Source organism: Macadamia integrifolia, unplaced genomic scaffold (genome assembly GCF_013358625.1).
Source record: "Macadamia integrifolia cultivar HAES 741 unplaced genomic scaffold, SCU_Mint_v3 scaffold_190A, whole genome shotgun sequence".
Taxonomy (NCBI): Eukaryota; Viridiplantae; Streptophyta; class Magnoliopsida; order Proteales; family Proteaceae; genus Macadamia; species Macadamia integrifolia.
The window spans coordinates 738630-754559 of NW_024870637.1; the positions used below are offsets into that span (position 1 = coordinate 738630).

Sequence of the window (15930 nt, forward strand, 5' to 3'; positions counted from 1 at the left end):
GAGATGCCATTACAAGAATGACATTTTCTCAACAGTGCCATAAGTGTAACTCCAGTGCAGAAGTGCCGTGAAAAGAGCGTCGTTTCCACAAAATAGTGCCAGAAAGTGTCAATTTCAGTACTGAGACAAAAGCCTTGTTTCCATAATAATATTGAAAAATATTAATCTCAGTGTCGTTTTTTTGTGTTAAGATATCAGTTTGATCAGAAGTGTCAAGAGACGTCACAAATTTCAGTTTGATTAGAAGAGTTGAGGTATGTTGTAAGAACAATGTCCCTACAATTTCCCTAGAGGGTTGTCTCTCAGGTACGTAATGTCTTCCTCATTAGAATATAATTGTATTTTAAGGTAATTCCATCATACTTGCATTCCCGGCCAAATCCGGGACATTTCATGTATGATCCAATTCTAGTAGTATGATATACCAATACTAGTCAATTGGATATACCCTCATATTAATTTATTGTTTTCATCGAATTTTATCGTCATGGTTTAATCTCTCGCCTTTTACATTGCACCTCCGCTATTTCTGAGCAGGATATCGGCAATACATGCTCTAAGGTGACAAAATTTTGTTGTTCTTTCTTTGACCTTTAGCTGTTGCACAGTCTCGGCCAAAGATGGGCATTCTGTAGACACCAAATTTTGTTCTCCCCTTGGCAAATTATGGGCAATGATGAAACATGTATTCTCTCTTTCAAAAAGAAGTCAAACTTTCAACACAAGTCTAGACTATTCTAGCTAATTCCAGTTATCCCAATCTAAAGTCGTTATGCAAGAACTTACGAAGTATAATTGAGTGTAAGATCGGTAAGAAATTCAGCCTGATATTGTTAAATGATGCGGGAAGGGTGATCGAAAGTGGTCATAGATACCTTTTGCCAGAATATGACGATCGGGCCTAACAAGGTGCTCGATTCCCATATCATTGGAGAGTATTCGGAAATACAATCCCGTTGATACCTTGCATGGAAAAAATGGATACCCAAATATGTCGTATTACTTATTTAAATTTTGAACCTATTAAACCAGACCAGCCCGGACCAAACTAGACCAGCTCGAACCAAACCGAACCAAACCAAACCTACCTACCTACTTCCCCTCAGTTGATAAGAATCAACTGGAACCGGCTAAACCTATGGCTGCCCGATCTACCAACTAGCCGCCCAAGCTATTCCCTTCCACGAAGTCATGAATTGGCTTCCACGGAGATGATTACAGGGAGATGGTAAACCTTATCATCTCCGTCTAAGATATCCCACGGATCTCACCTTTTTAGTGTATGCTTCCACAGAAATGATAAAGCTTACCATCTCCATGTAAGCTCTTATACTGAGATGGTAAGCCTTACCATCTCCTTGTAAGCTTTCTTCATGGAAATCTGGTTTCTACTATAAATGGGTGACCCCAAGTCACTGAGAAAAGGACAGAAGAAAATCCTGAGAGAGAAATATTTGTTCCAGAGAACCTACAAAAAAAAATAAATAAATAAATAAGAGAGAGAGTGAGAAAAAAAAAAGAATGGGGGAAATCAGAGTCGATCGTCTAAAGCTCACTTTAGTTGACGCCTTAGTACGGAAGCATTGTCCTAGTTTCGGAAGCCTGCGTTATCCATTTCAGGTTAGTACGGAACCTCTGCTTAAAATTTTTTTTGGTTGTTTTTGATATCTTTTATGGCGCGGAAGCCCTGCCCGTATTCTCCCAGCTGATTCCTATTCTAGGAATATAGTGGGAAAGCGCTGCCCAAATTCCTAAAACCAAAATCCATGTCTACACCATAGCACAGAAGTCCTGTTGGATTTCTTACCCAAATGACGAAAGTTTTAATTTCTCCAAGAAAGTGGGAAGAAAGGCAAATCTTTGCCCCTGAGTCGGGGAAGATTACCAGAAATTTCATTATTGCTATCAGTTGTTTCATATAAATATTAGATCGTATTTTCATTTACGTGCATGATACATACCCCATCTCCGCATGCATTAGTTTGTGTGTTCACCGCATAAAATAACATCTTTTTATCATTTCATGTATTAATTTATGTGCTTCTATATGAAATGATAGTCTATTTCATTATTCTATGTGTTTCTCACATGAAATAACAATCATAATCATCGTTTCATGAGGCATCGTACATATATGTAGATAAGTTAGTTGCATTTTCTACCATTTTATGTAAATTTTATCATTTTACGTGATTTAAATATATATGTATATTTCATGTGATACTTTAATTGTTTATTGCAATTATTTCTTGCAATTGTATATATATATATATATAACATGTTATGTTATTTCATGTGTTAAAGATTCCATGTTTGCTTAGGCCGTTAAAATTCTCGGGGGAGAATATTCGAAATCCAAGCATCTGGTAGAAAGACTGGAAATTCGTGGCAAGGTGGGTGCCTAACACCTTCCCACACTCGTAACCTGACACGGACCCCTATCTCTGGAACAGACCAAAATATGAAGTCAAATTCACGGGTTCCATCCTTTCACAGAATTTTTAACCCCTACTTAAACTCGATTCCTCAATCAGAATCAGGCTCCACAATAGGGTTCTAGACCCTGAATCCTAGATGGCGACTCCAAAAATCATGCTTTCCCCATCCCCCATAGTCGCCAAACATGTTTGAAAACATCACCCTGCAAGGCAGATAGGTGAGAGGAAATAAGCGGGAAAAATACAAAAATAAAGGAAATATTCCACATTGAAAACCCCTAAGAAGGGAATGAAGGAGAAAAGGGGGTAGGGTTGACCCCTCACTCTCTCTTTCCATCTGATACCAAAAAGAATCCGTTTTCCCTTACAATATAGTGATTCCAAACCACAAGAGGAAGAAAGGGGAAGAGAGGAAAGCAAGTGAGGGTTAGTTAGTGCTTTGAAGAGAAAAAAGACAAGGGGAGAGAAGGTATGAGCACTGAGCTTGTCAGTGAACACTTGAAGAACCAAGTTCACCTTGAGAGGTCAATTTGGAGGCTCCAGTGGTCAGTGGAGGTTCCCAGATCATCCCAGACATTGATTGTGAGATTCCCTAACTTAGAAACCTATATTTATTTCATACATGTCTATGATAATGAATGCATGCTAGCTATAGTTGTCGATGTATATATTCTAGGTAGGGCTTGATTGTAGGGTATTAAGTATAAGCCCTAAAATTGTCTGTATTTATATACGGGGTGCTTAGTAGATGCTAAGCATTGGGAGTGGGTGCTCCTTTGCAATGGGTGCTGCCAAATATATTGGCACTACTTGTGCAATCTCGGTTGCAGGTTGAGAAAATTGAGTGTGGGTACTCCCAGTTGTAGGTGCAGTTAAAGTAGTGTATTGAGTAGGTACATAGTCTTTATAGGCACTACTCCTGGGGCATAGGCTTATTGTTAAACCACGTAAAATCCCTATGTTATGGGTGTCCGTTGTTTGTAATATATATTATTAAAGTGTGTGGAATGTGAAATGGGTGTGCATACTTGAAGTTCCTATGAGAGGCTGAGTGTACATACGAATGTGTGCAAATAGAGACAGGTACTACAGGGTTTTCCAAGTCAGTTATCGGGATAGTTTTATGGGATCAGAATTGGATTCACTGATTCACCCCTCTCAATGACTATCGTATTACAACAATTGGTATCAAAGTCGATACTCAGTGGCAGTTTGATCCAAAACTGAGTGATCCAGAAGCAGTATGGTAAGTGAAGGAAGTAATGCTTCGAGGTTTGATGGATCTGACTTTGTCTTTTGGAAGGGAATGATGCAATCTTACCTAGAATGGGATATGATGTTTAAGTATCTGTTTTGAACAGATACAAGAAACCTGAGGCAATACAGGTTGACAATGAATCCAAAAAGACTTATTGCTACAATCAGAAATTAGTAAATGCTATCTACTCAACATTGGACAAAAGTGTGATGGCCAAGGTGATGGATTTTGATTCGTCCAAGGACATCTGGTAAAGACTAAAGAGAATCTATGAAGGAGATGACAAGATCAGAAAATCCAAGCATCTGGCCTTCAGAGGTCAATTTTAAAGTTTGTTAATGCAAGAAGAAGAGAACATTGATACCTATATGACCAAGGTAAATAAAGTGGTCAACTCCATCAAGGGTCTGGGAGCCTATCTAAAGGACTCCGTAGTTTGTCAAAAAATCATGATATCCCTATTTCTTATGTATAATTCAAAGGTGTTAGTTATAGAAGGGGCAGAGAACCCAAACATTATAATCCTTAATCAAGTGCATGGCACTTTCACTGCTCTAGAGATGAGAAAGAGAAAAGGGAACTCTAGTGACAAGCAAGTTGCTTTCAAAACAATGAAGAATCTGAAAATTAAGGAGAAAAAGAAGAAGCCTGCAAAGGAGTACACTGATGAGAGTGGAGATGAGGCTACAACTCATTTCACTAGAAAGTTAAAGAAGCAAGCTAAAAAGTATAAAGACAAGTTGCCTTTCCAATGTTTCAACTGTCAAAGGGTTAGACATTTTGCAATTAAGTGTCCAAACCAGGAAAAAATAAAGAGTGATGAAGATGAAGGAAAAAATTAAAGCTATTTCAAGGAGAAGAAGAAGTTCTTCTCAAATAGATGTAAGAAAGACAGAGACAAGAAGAAAATTCTGGTTTTCAAGAAATGCAGTGACACATCTGATGAAGAGTCTGAAGAATCATCAGATGATAAAGATGGTGAGGCTATGTTCATGTTTTCAATATATGTGGAAGAAAACAAGGACGATTCATGTCACACCTTGCTCCTAGTTCTAGCTACCAGCGGTGTGGGTAAGACACATACCCATCTCACAACTCTACCAGGACCTCTGATAGCAATACCTTAACCACCACAATCACGTAACACCGAACTAACAAATAAGTAGATCGGAATCAAAGTATGTAATAGTGGAATCAATAAGTTAGCGGGGATAATATCTAATGTTAAAGTATTACATAACCAAGTTATTTCATCCACATCTACACAAGACTTACAGATAATTATCCCAAAAGAATACCATTCCATAGTTCGGTATCAAAATAACAAAAGATGACCACTCGTCTTAGGGTGCTACATATGCACAAGTGTCACATGCACAATCTGGGTCGTGCTCTTCAGCCTCTGGTATCCATCAGTCACTGGCTCTGTAATCAGGTCTGGAGGAAGAAGAGTCACATCCCAAAGGCATTATGGTACCTGCGTCTTCATCTAAAAAGCAACATATACATGGGGTGAGCTCCAACTAGCTCAGTGAAGGGTGGGGTTCATGCAAGCACATACACATAATTCATGATGGAATGAATACAGAATTAAACACATAGTCCATGATGTGAATAGTGCAATCCATTTAACTATTAAACCACCTAACATGCAACTAAATCGGATTCATGCTACTATGACTTATTAGTTTGTATCCCTGGTCCTAGAACACGCACATTGGTTACCCAACGATACAAACCCTAGTCGTGATTAGGAGCATGCTGATCTCGAAATGCAACCCTCTGTCACCCAGCAAACCCCTGATAACCCCTTCTTGGCAGTCATGACAACGGAATTACCATCGACCACGCTAGACTAGTTCCTGCCTCCGACACCAATCACATCGTACCGCAAGAGTGGCATTTCAGAAAGGTTCATCAAACAATACCATAGTTGGGTTATCCAACACCTTACCCCCTATTGGTAAGGGGCCATAGCATAGGGATTGTAACCTAACAACAATATACTACATGATTGCATAATGATATAGATAGTATGGAATACGATACCAGAATCAACCATCGGCCACATCGCATCCATGTCCAAGCTTATCTAGCATACAAGCAGTTAAGTATGGGATATGCGATGTCAGAATTACCATCGATCACAAAGCATACCCATTTCCATGTATAGTCCTAGAGTGCTCGATATCGTAATCACCATCGGTCACAAAGTGCAATCCATGACTATAAATCTAATACATACTCAATGCATGAATGCAAAATCCACACGGCGATCATGGTACCGGAACCACCTCGGCCACACTGGCTTCTATCACACAATCCACAACATATCTCCCATTACCGATTTCATAAAATATAACACAATTTAATATATATATATATAGCAACATGTTATGAGTTTCACATATTCATTTAGCAATTAAAGAATTATTCATAATTCCTATCACATGTGAACAATTCTAAAATATTAAACACTCCAAAATTAAATTCAACCACCACTCACCTTGGTTGTAACTTGGATGGGTGAAGTTCCAAGTATGTCAACTAGATTTCAACTCACATTCAGTCTTGTTGTACATGCTTATCTCTGTCCTATGTACAAGGGTAAACGGATGTCAACGGGTGTCGAAAACACCAAAGGGGGACCCACAAGGGCTGCCCTAAGTAGTACAAGCTGTAGGTAACATGGATCTCCGCCCGGATCGCAATGTGGCGCGTAGCATGTGTACACAAGCTAGGGTTCGACCCTAATGAGATGAGATGGTATCCCCTGGTCATCAAATGCCAAGGGGGGATACACTTTATGGGTAAAAGGGAGTCGCCACCTAGAAAGGGTCTAGGACCCATAAATGTCTCCCCCAATCAAGGGAGAGAGACTAATGACTCTGACGGATAAGGCTGGTTTGCACCAAGATTCTAGACAAGTGTCAAGTGACAGACTGGGAAGGTGTTAGGCACCCAGTCTGCCCGACCCTAAGGCCGGTCTCTTTTTGTTTGACTAAAGTTTGTTTGTACCCTTCTAACTAGTCCTAAATCTAGGTCACTGAAAACCCTCAACCAAGTGTCTAAATTATGCTAGCTAGGTAATAGTGAAATGATTACGCTAATTAAATAAGCCTAAATGATTTAATTAATGTATTATGAGTCTTAGATTAAGCTAATTAAATAAGCCTAAACCTAGGATTAGTTTAGCAACTTATGAAACTCTAAATTGAACTAACTCGATTAATGGAGCCTAACCTAGATGGATGATTAATGAACTTATGAAATCCTAAATTGAACTAATGGGTTTAATTGAGCCTAGTCTAGATGGATGGTTAATGAAATTATAAAATCCTAAATTGAACTAATTAAAATGATTAATCCTAATCCCTAGTAATTTGTGAAATAAATTATTGCAATCCTACTTAATCTAATTGGTAAAAAGATTTTTAAATTAAATGGGGCTTAATTAAATTAGAAAAGTTAAATGGGCTAATTACATCAAATGGAAGCATTTTACTAGTCTACCTAATCTAGTTTAGGAAGATCAAACTGAACCTATGGTTTAATTAAATAAATTATGAAACCTAATTGCCCTAATTATGTTTATCTTGAGCTAATCCTAAAATAAATTAAGCTTTTTAACATCGAATCATCAAGTATAAAAAAAAGACATGTTAATAAACACGAAGCATGGCAAACATGATATTGACTAACCTATCTAAATCTAATGATTATCAATATGGCAAGATATCCGAATCTAAATTAAATACACAATTAATTCTAAAAGAACACACTATTTGAGATGAAAAGAAATGGACCGAAACGGGTTCATTTTTATCAACTTGAGAACCCAAGTAACGCGTCTAATGCTACGAGCCGGTTTGAGGGGGTCCAGCCACGCCCATACTACCCTATGTCCTAGACTACGCCCCACGTATGTTATGAAGAGGAAAAAAGAAAAAGAAAATCATTTGAATTTTGAATCAAGGAAAAGTAAGTTGAACTAGACTACTTTGAATGGATGAGATTTGATGATCTAAGTAATCTATCTATTTTACTTGATTAAAGCTAAATCTAGGTTAAAATACATTATTATACGTAATTAGATGGATTGAAAATATTTTAAGCTAATCCTAAAAGGTGAGATGAACATATCATAAGGCCCCAAAAGGACTAATGAGATAAACATTATGCTAATTAGACTAAATCATTTTACTAACTACATTTACACAAAGCAAATTAATAAAATAAGCTATAATAAAATGGGAGTTTGATTAAACTACTAGAACAACTAAATCAAACAACATTGCAAAACAAAAGAAAAAAAGGTGAAAAATCAAACTTTACAAGACTTAAACACATTGGGAATTTACAAAACCGATTTCAGAGATTCCAGTAAGGATTATAGCAACAACAGTGTCTTTACTCATGGTTTCTTGACATGATCAGATGCCTTCGTAACCCAAAGTGTCAACCACATGTGGTGCCATAGAGCTTGGTTAGAAATAGTAGAAGAACACATACAAGGCCCTAGGCAAGGTTGGATCGATTCCATGGAGAAGGGAGGTTGAAGATGATGGCGATATGGTTCAGATTTCGATAATGGAAGGAATGAAGGTGAGGATGGATTTGGTTGCAGGTTTAGTGGCTTCCGGTTAGTGGTTGCAGCAGCAGGGAAGAAAAAAAAGAAAAGAAGAAGAAGAAGAAGAAGAGAATTGCAGCAGCAGGGAAAAAGAAAAGAAAAAGAAGAAGAAGAAGAAGAGAACTGCAGCAGCAGGGAAAAAGAAAAGAAGAAGAAGAAGAAGAAGAAGAAGAGAAGGAGGAGAAGTTGAGTTCGGTGGCTGCCGGTTAGTGGCTGCAGCAGCAGGGAAGAAAAAAAAGAAGAAGAAGAAGATGGTGGAATTCGGTTTCAGCAAAGGCAGAAAAGAAAGAAAAGAAAAGGAAGAAGAAGAAGAAGAATAAGGAGTAGTTGCAGGTTTCGGTTGCAGCAGCAAGGAAGAAGAAGAGAAAAAGAAAAAGAAAAAGAAGAAAAAGAAGGAGAAGAAAGAGGAGTTAGGGTGCGACTGCAAGTTCGGTTGCAACAGCAAGGAAGAAGAAGAGAAAAAGAAGAAGAAGAAGAAGAAGAAGAAGAAGAAGAAGAAGAAGAAGGAGAAGGAGAAGAAAGTGGAGAGGGGCGGCTGGAGAAGAAAGATGGAAGAGAGGAAGAAGAAGAAGAAATGGGATTAGGTTACAGCTGAGATCCTAATTTAAGGGTCTAGATTAAAAGAACAAAAACAATTTAAAACAAAAACTAAACCAAATCAAATCTACTTAAGTAAGCATGTTAAATAAAAAAAAAACCAATTAAACCTAATTAATCTAAAAGAATCAATTAATCCTAAATACCTTTAATTGGACCGGAATAAATCAATTCACATCTAATAAACCGTATTGAACCAAACTGAAACTAATTAAACATAATTAATCTAAATAAATCAATTATTAATAAATTAGAAACTAATATATTAATTAAACTAATTCTAAATCGCTATTGGGAGAAAATAAATAAATAAATAAATACCTTAAACCAACTTTAATCAAGAAACAAAGGGAGATAACCCTTGTGCTTCAAGCCCAAAATCAAACCGAACCGGACTAGGTCTCCCGGCTCAAGGAAGGATTACATATTCAAAATTTTATACTTGGAGAGATTCTTTATTTAGAGAGAGGGAATTAGCAAAAACCTTCATGGGGCCATATTCCTTCTCCCAAATTTTTTCTCCTCCTTGGAAGAGAGGAAGGGCTTATAGCCTTGGGACTTGGGACAATTCTCTCTTATTTCCGATGTGGGACTAAAAAACTAGAGAGAATTGTCCAAAAAGGCTTGCTTTTGGACAAATGGGTTTGGGCGCCATGTAGCACTCTTTGATTGCTCGGAATGGAATTTGATACCGACCTTTGGAGTCAACTTTCGGAGGTCATATCTTTCAAACCGTTTGTCAGAATTCGACGTGTAATATGTCGTTAGAAAGCTCAGTCCGAGAACTATCCAATGATGTGAGACACGATTGTAGTCTCGACCAGGAACCTTTACGAAAAATGCATAAAGTAGGGACCCGGATCATATAATGAAAGAGAGAATCGGGGGTCGATTCGCATAGTTCTCTCATCAAAGTGTAATGTCTGACTTGAGGGGACAAACAACAATAATCCACAACATCAAATTCTAATTTTTGAAAAAAATTTCTCTTGAAAGTTTATAGGAAAAGATGGTCATTTTCTACTCTAAGTTTGAAAATTCTCCAAGTCTAAAATATCCAACATGTAATCCTTCATATTGTCATCATTGCCGGGGGGTGACAAAATTCAGTGTCTACACAAGCATAGTCAAATTTGACAGCATAGTGAGGTTACCAAAAATATGCCACCAGCATAGTTTGTTAACTTCTTTGGTTTAATTCTCATATTAACAACTGTAGAACCCAATTTTTTCACCCACCCCAACAATGATGATAAACAAGGAACGGTTGAGGTTCGTGCTTCACATCAGAAGGGAATCTAGGTTTATTGTGATGATCAGGGCACCAATAGCAACTCGAGACCCTGCAGACATCCCAAAACCCTAATCCAACCCTAAACTCGGCATTGACCCAAATCAACTTAAAGCCCTAATGTAGCCCAAAACCCTAATCTAGCCTAAAACCCTAACCCAGCTCAGGTCCAATTTCAGACGTGATCTCGTGGCACACGATACTAACGTGTTATATATTGATGAATTGATTATAAGCACTCCCTGATGGTGAGAGAGCGGCATGAATAAGGATTTCCATAAAAACTCCAGTTGGTAAAAGGGAAAAAGTCCCCTCTTTTCTATTTTATATTTTTACAAGCAAAAAAGGAGATCGAAACCCATGCCATTGGATAGTGCTCAAAAATACAATTTCGATAATATATCGCACGCAAAAATCGAACCATCGGATCTCTCAAAATCGCTCTTGGAAGTTAGAACGGGGATCAAACGGTCGACTCTGGCTGTGATTAAACTGGTGAACCCACAAAAATTCTAGCAGGCATGCCAACTTTTATGCCAAAAATGGAAAAAGGAGTGTTTAACATGTGCAATTTGAATTTTTTGGAAATATACCCTATTGGGCCGGTGAAAACTTGCCATTTTTGGATAGCGGACCTTCTAGGGAATTTATCACTTTTGGCAGACCCGCTAAGGTGAGTACGAGCACCGATAAATATTGCTCTCTTTTCACCGAAGAAATACACAACAGGAAGACACAGAGAGACACTGTGAAAGGAAAAGACAAGGGAGAGGAAGAAAGAGACAAAGAGAGAAGGAAGAATGTGGAAAAGACAGATAAGTGAGAAAAAGAGTGTGAAAAGGGGAAGAGGGAAGGTGAAGAAGTTCCTCCATTTTCTGTCCTCGAGAAACATGCAGGGATCCTGAAGTGCAACCAATGGCCTAGATTCCCCAGAGAAGAGAAGCAATTTTAGACCATTCCCGTCTGAGTCAGGAATCTTCACCAAAGTCATCAAAGCGCCAGTCGGGGTCCACCCCCTCTTGACCCGGAATAGGGTGAAAGTCAGGTATAATTTCTTAATAGAGTAGGTATGATGTAGACATTTCATTCAATATACATACATGTATGTGGGATAGGATATAAAGGGGAATATTCAAATTCTAGCATCTAATAGGAAGACCAGTTCAACCGGGTGAAGTGGGTGCCTAACACCTTCCCAACTTCATAACCTGGCTCTTACCCTCATCTCTGGATTAGACCAAGTCAAACTCGAGTCCGCTCTCACGAAATGGGCCCACACCCGTGTCCTAGGCCCTAACCTTAGTTGGTGACTCCAAATTTTTATTTTCCCCAACCCTGAAATTGGTCCAATTTTTAATATTGTTTTGTAAAAAATACCCTAAAGAAAGATGGCCCCAGCAAAATAGGCCCCCACATATCTTTGAGTGAGGATGTGGTGACGTGGGGCTAGCAGATGCGTGCGGCTGTCCCCCCCGCCTTATAATAGCAAATGATGGGGATACAAATGAATGCGATGCACTAGAATCAAACTATACATATGCAAGTATCATCGAGATCAATATGGTACTTATGATGACCCCAGGTGTAGACTCAACATCCTCTCAAGTGATGGTGAGCACTCGTCCTTATGGTCTAACTCTTTGTATTAAAGTAGGATGAGTGGCTAATTGAAGCTGAGCAGGCCTTGGAGAAACTGCATATGGATCCTCGGGTCTTCTTTGTGGGCAATATCTAGAAAAGTATCCCACCTATTGGCGAACATAACATGGTCCCAATGGATGAGAGTTCACATTAGGACTTGGTTGTTGTGAAGCTTGCCCTATATCAGGTCTTCTAAATTGGTTGGCCATCGGGTTAAACAATGGTCCTCTTACTATCCTGTTGAATCCCTGTATTGTTGGTTTCCTTCCTTGTTGGCTCAATAAGTTATCTCTATGTTTGTCTTCAATGGCCTTAGCTGATTGGACCACTTAGGCATAGCTTTGTAACTGATGTGCTATCAACATAGCACCAAGTCCTCGGTTTTAGCCCCTTCTCAAACTTCCTTGTTGTGGCCCCATCGTCTTTCAAGTATTCTGCAGCAAAGAAGAATAGCTCCTCAAACTTCTGCTGATATTCTAGAGCAGATTTGGACCCTTGCACTAAACCCATGAACTCAGCTTCCTTTATGTGGGGTCTGTGGTCCCTATGGTATCATCCCATCTAACATATGTTAAGGTACTGAGTTCGTGTTACATGGCATCTATTGGCAAGGTAGATGGATGTACAACCTGAGGCATAGGTTGCACTAGAGGTGGGATTGGCTTTGGCTCCCGAGTTCGGATTACAACCTCAAATCCGAGTGTCTAACCCTGTCATAAACTCTCTCTGTTGTTAATGTAATCCTTGTATCAAATTGTTTATGAAGGAGGCCACATCCTGAGCTATTATTATGGGAGGAGCCGGAGGAGGAAAATTAGGTATCGTTGGTTATGGTACCTCCTCATGCTCAGGCTCAGGTGAGGGGTTCCGATTAGCTACGACCCTTGTGACACAGCGTTACCCTGTAGGTGGTCATCCCACTTGCGTACAGGATCGCTTTGGTGCCATTGGAACTTTTTATTAAGATAAATACATCGTATAAATTTCCAACAAGGGAACCTTAACTCCAAAAGCACAATTCAAAATTCGACGCGGTGAAGTACCATTCCCAATCATAGGATTTTGGGCCAAATCGGTTTGTATGACTGATTAATGGTCAGCTTTGGTTGGTGCCAACCGGCTGATGAATCCAAGACCTCTTCTGTAGAGGTTTTCACCCATCGATCGATGGAACCGGTCGATGGTTCTTTCGAGAATGGCCAACTGGTTTGTAAAAAAATATGTTTTTAACCTGTTTAAAACTCCCTTATCTCATTCTATTTTTACTCCTACTTCGAAGGGCGACTATAGCTAACCTCACCCAACGTGTGAAGCACCTATATGTGGCATTCCTTCTTGGTTTCAACCTCTTACGCACATTAATTAAGTCTCCACATCTCCATTTTGGCATTTTTGGAATTATCATTCTCAATTTGGAACCCTAGGTTGGGGGTTTTCTTAGAGTGATTGTTGTAGTTAGGTTCTTACCATGTCCATTTGTGTATGTGCTTATGTGGGCATTTCAATGTCACAGACATGGCCAACACTTACAGCACTAGCCATCGGACTGCTGCCCAAGCTTAGAAGCTCCGGCCCCGACATTCAACCACAAATGGTTCCACTCGGAAGAGGATGAGTGGAATTGGCCCTTGTTTTCCGAGAAGATTGTGGATCCCCGGAAGCACGTTGTAACATGGATGATTGAAAAGTAAAGTAAAACCGCAAGTGCACAGGTCGTGTGTAGATGGGTTGATCAAAGGGAGGTGACTTCTATAGGAATTTCAGCTCCAACCTAAGCAAAATGTACTAACTAATGGAGTTGTCATGATTAAATTAAACTAAACTGACAGTGGTAAAAGGCAAGAATTAACTTTGAAATTAAATTAAACTAATTTAATTAGCATGCAATAATAAAGTGAAACTAAAATTAAGGCAAGAATGAATTAATGAACCTTAAATCATGCAAGCACTAGAAAGGTGTGAAATTATGATGTGAGGAAGCACTAACGAATTAGAATCCACCATGAAATTTACAAACAATCTGCAAACAATCTAGCCTTATATTGCATGCTTAAATAGGTCAATAGGAAATACCATGTTGACACAAGTAATTGTGTCTTTGCATTGCATGTTGTTAATAGAGAGGATATTAAAATATATACAAGAGATGAATGCCCTAGTTGGCTAGGGTTCTATATAAGGTAGGAGACTTTACAAGATATGAAACTATAGAATCCTACCAAAGTTGTGCTACCAACTTGGGAAAGGCTATAGAGTTAATATGTGTCAATACATATGATGAAGAAAATTATCTAAATTTACTGAGATAATATAAAGACTTATGGATGAAAAGACTCTTTTACCCCACTTGAAGTGAGTTATAGATGAAATTTTGCTGGTACCCTGGGCTCGCAGCCAAAGAAATGTAATCTCAAAAGATATTTTAGAAAATACAAAGCCTAGGAAGGTATTTGAAAACCCAAAAGGGCAGTAAATTATTCTATTTCTTTGGCTGTGAGCCCGGGCAACAAGAAACAGCAATTTTTTTTCCAAAAGCCCCATATATATAATTAGTTTCTTAAGGATCGATTTTGATTATTTCGTGATTTCATCTACTAGGTGATTAGGATCATGCATGTTGATAGTGCAAAACTACAATAAATGATATTTCTTTTCGATAAGAAAATATTATACAAAAATTTACAATCAACTACAAAAAAAATACAGTCCCCCCACCTGGCCCCCAATTCTAAACTTTATATTTTTAATATTGAAGTCTCAAGCATCCCAAGTCACAAGGCTATTAAGATGGGTATCAGAATATGAAATCATATAGGTCTCCCTATCCTTCTTAATGACCATCAACCATATCTCCTGGAGCAATTTAGTGTCATAATTAGAAACAAATTTATGAATCTCTGAACCATGATCTCCACCACCACCATTACATTCAAAGTAGCATAGCTTGGTCCAGACGTTGTCTTTGTCCAAGTCCTCCAGAACCCATAAGAAAGTAGAACCAAGATTATATGTATTATGAACAGATGAAGATTGTGCTAGATATAAAGATCCTTCAAATCCCACTAAGGTGAACACTCGATTGATCGGTTCATACCTTGGCAATTTAATTTCCAGGAACACCTCTCTTGTGATGTCCATTGAGATAATACAGTGTTCATTGTATTCATGATTGAATGCCACCCAATATAATCCCCCTTTTACAGAAGCTGGACTAGTAAATCTTTGTAGTTTACACCCTCTTGGAAGACTCAACTCTTTCCATGATTTCAATGACTCAAATGATTCGTCGCAAATATTGATCATATCTTCTCTTAATGTAAACATCATACACTTGCAGCCTTCACCGCCGGTTCCAAACCAACCAACGACCTTATAACATCGGCTCCTAACATCATAAGCCAATCCAGAGGCACCAAACCATTGGGAAGGAGGGATAGGAAGCTTCAAAAATCGACGAGTGATCGGATTGCAAATATAATAGTTACGTTCATATCGACATTCCATGATTCTTTCGGCATGAACAAGTAGTAGTCCATCACAAGAAGCTTTCAAATATAAGAAACCATCTTCTTCTCCCAAGCAATTCTTTAAGCACAAGTCAAATTTCTCATCTCTTTGAGGATCTAAGAATGAATAATCACCTTTGTTGATCAAACTCCGAGTTAGGATCCCGCTGAGTGGTTTAGATTTCATTCGATTGAGATGAGCATGGACGAATTGAGGATCGGAGATTGTATCACACCAGAGCTTGCACACACGCTTGAATCTAACAAGAGATTTTGCAGGGACTAGAGGAAGTATCTCCCCAAAGATGATTTCATATGGAAGATGAGAAACCATTCTTCTCAGCTCTATCTTCTTATTGATAGGGAGGCTAAATGAAGCTTTGAAGACTTATGTTTTCCCTTGTTGACAAAAGGGTAACATCAATTTGGTTCTTCAAGTCAGTTAGTCTTTCATGATTTATAACAACTAGAAAGAAGGCATGAATATTGACTTCTTATTAGGTGGCTGTTCTTGACCAAGTCTAAAGTACCTTTTGCCTTTTAGTCATGATATGCCTTGACTTTTATGT

At 38.6% G+C, this 15930-nt stretch overlaps 2 protein-coding genes across 2 annotated transcripts in view; both read right to left on the reverse strand.

Annotated features, from left to right (window-relative positions):
- Positions 1 to 4983: 4983 nt before the first annotated feature.
- Positions 4984 to 15930, reverse strand: part of LOC122071163 (tetratricopeptide repeat domain-containing protein PYG7, chloroplastic) — a 75706-nt gene continuing 64759 nt past the window's right edge. The window contains exon 5 of the mRNA XM_042635474.1: positions 4984 to 5185. Within this exon, the coding sequence (XP_042491408.1) occupies positions 5182 to 5185 (4 nt within the window). The 3' untranslated portion in view covers positions 4984 to 5181. The remainder of the gene's footprint in view (positions 5186 to 15930) is intronic.
- LOC122071164 (F-box protein At3g08750-like) lies at positions 14613 to 15695 on the reverse strand. Its single transcript, XM_042635475.1, has one exon. It carries the CDS (start codon positions 15693 to 15695, stop codon positions 14613 to 14615), a length of 1083 nt encoding a protein of 360 aa, XP_042491409.1.

What these genes read in the sequence shown, in the direction of transcription:
- LOC122071164 (XM_042635475.1), bottom strand. Translation starts at nt 15,695, where the DNA reads ATGGTTTCTCATCTTCCATATGAAATCATCTTTGGGGAGATACTTCCT.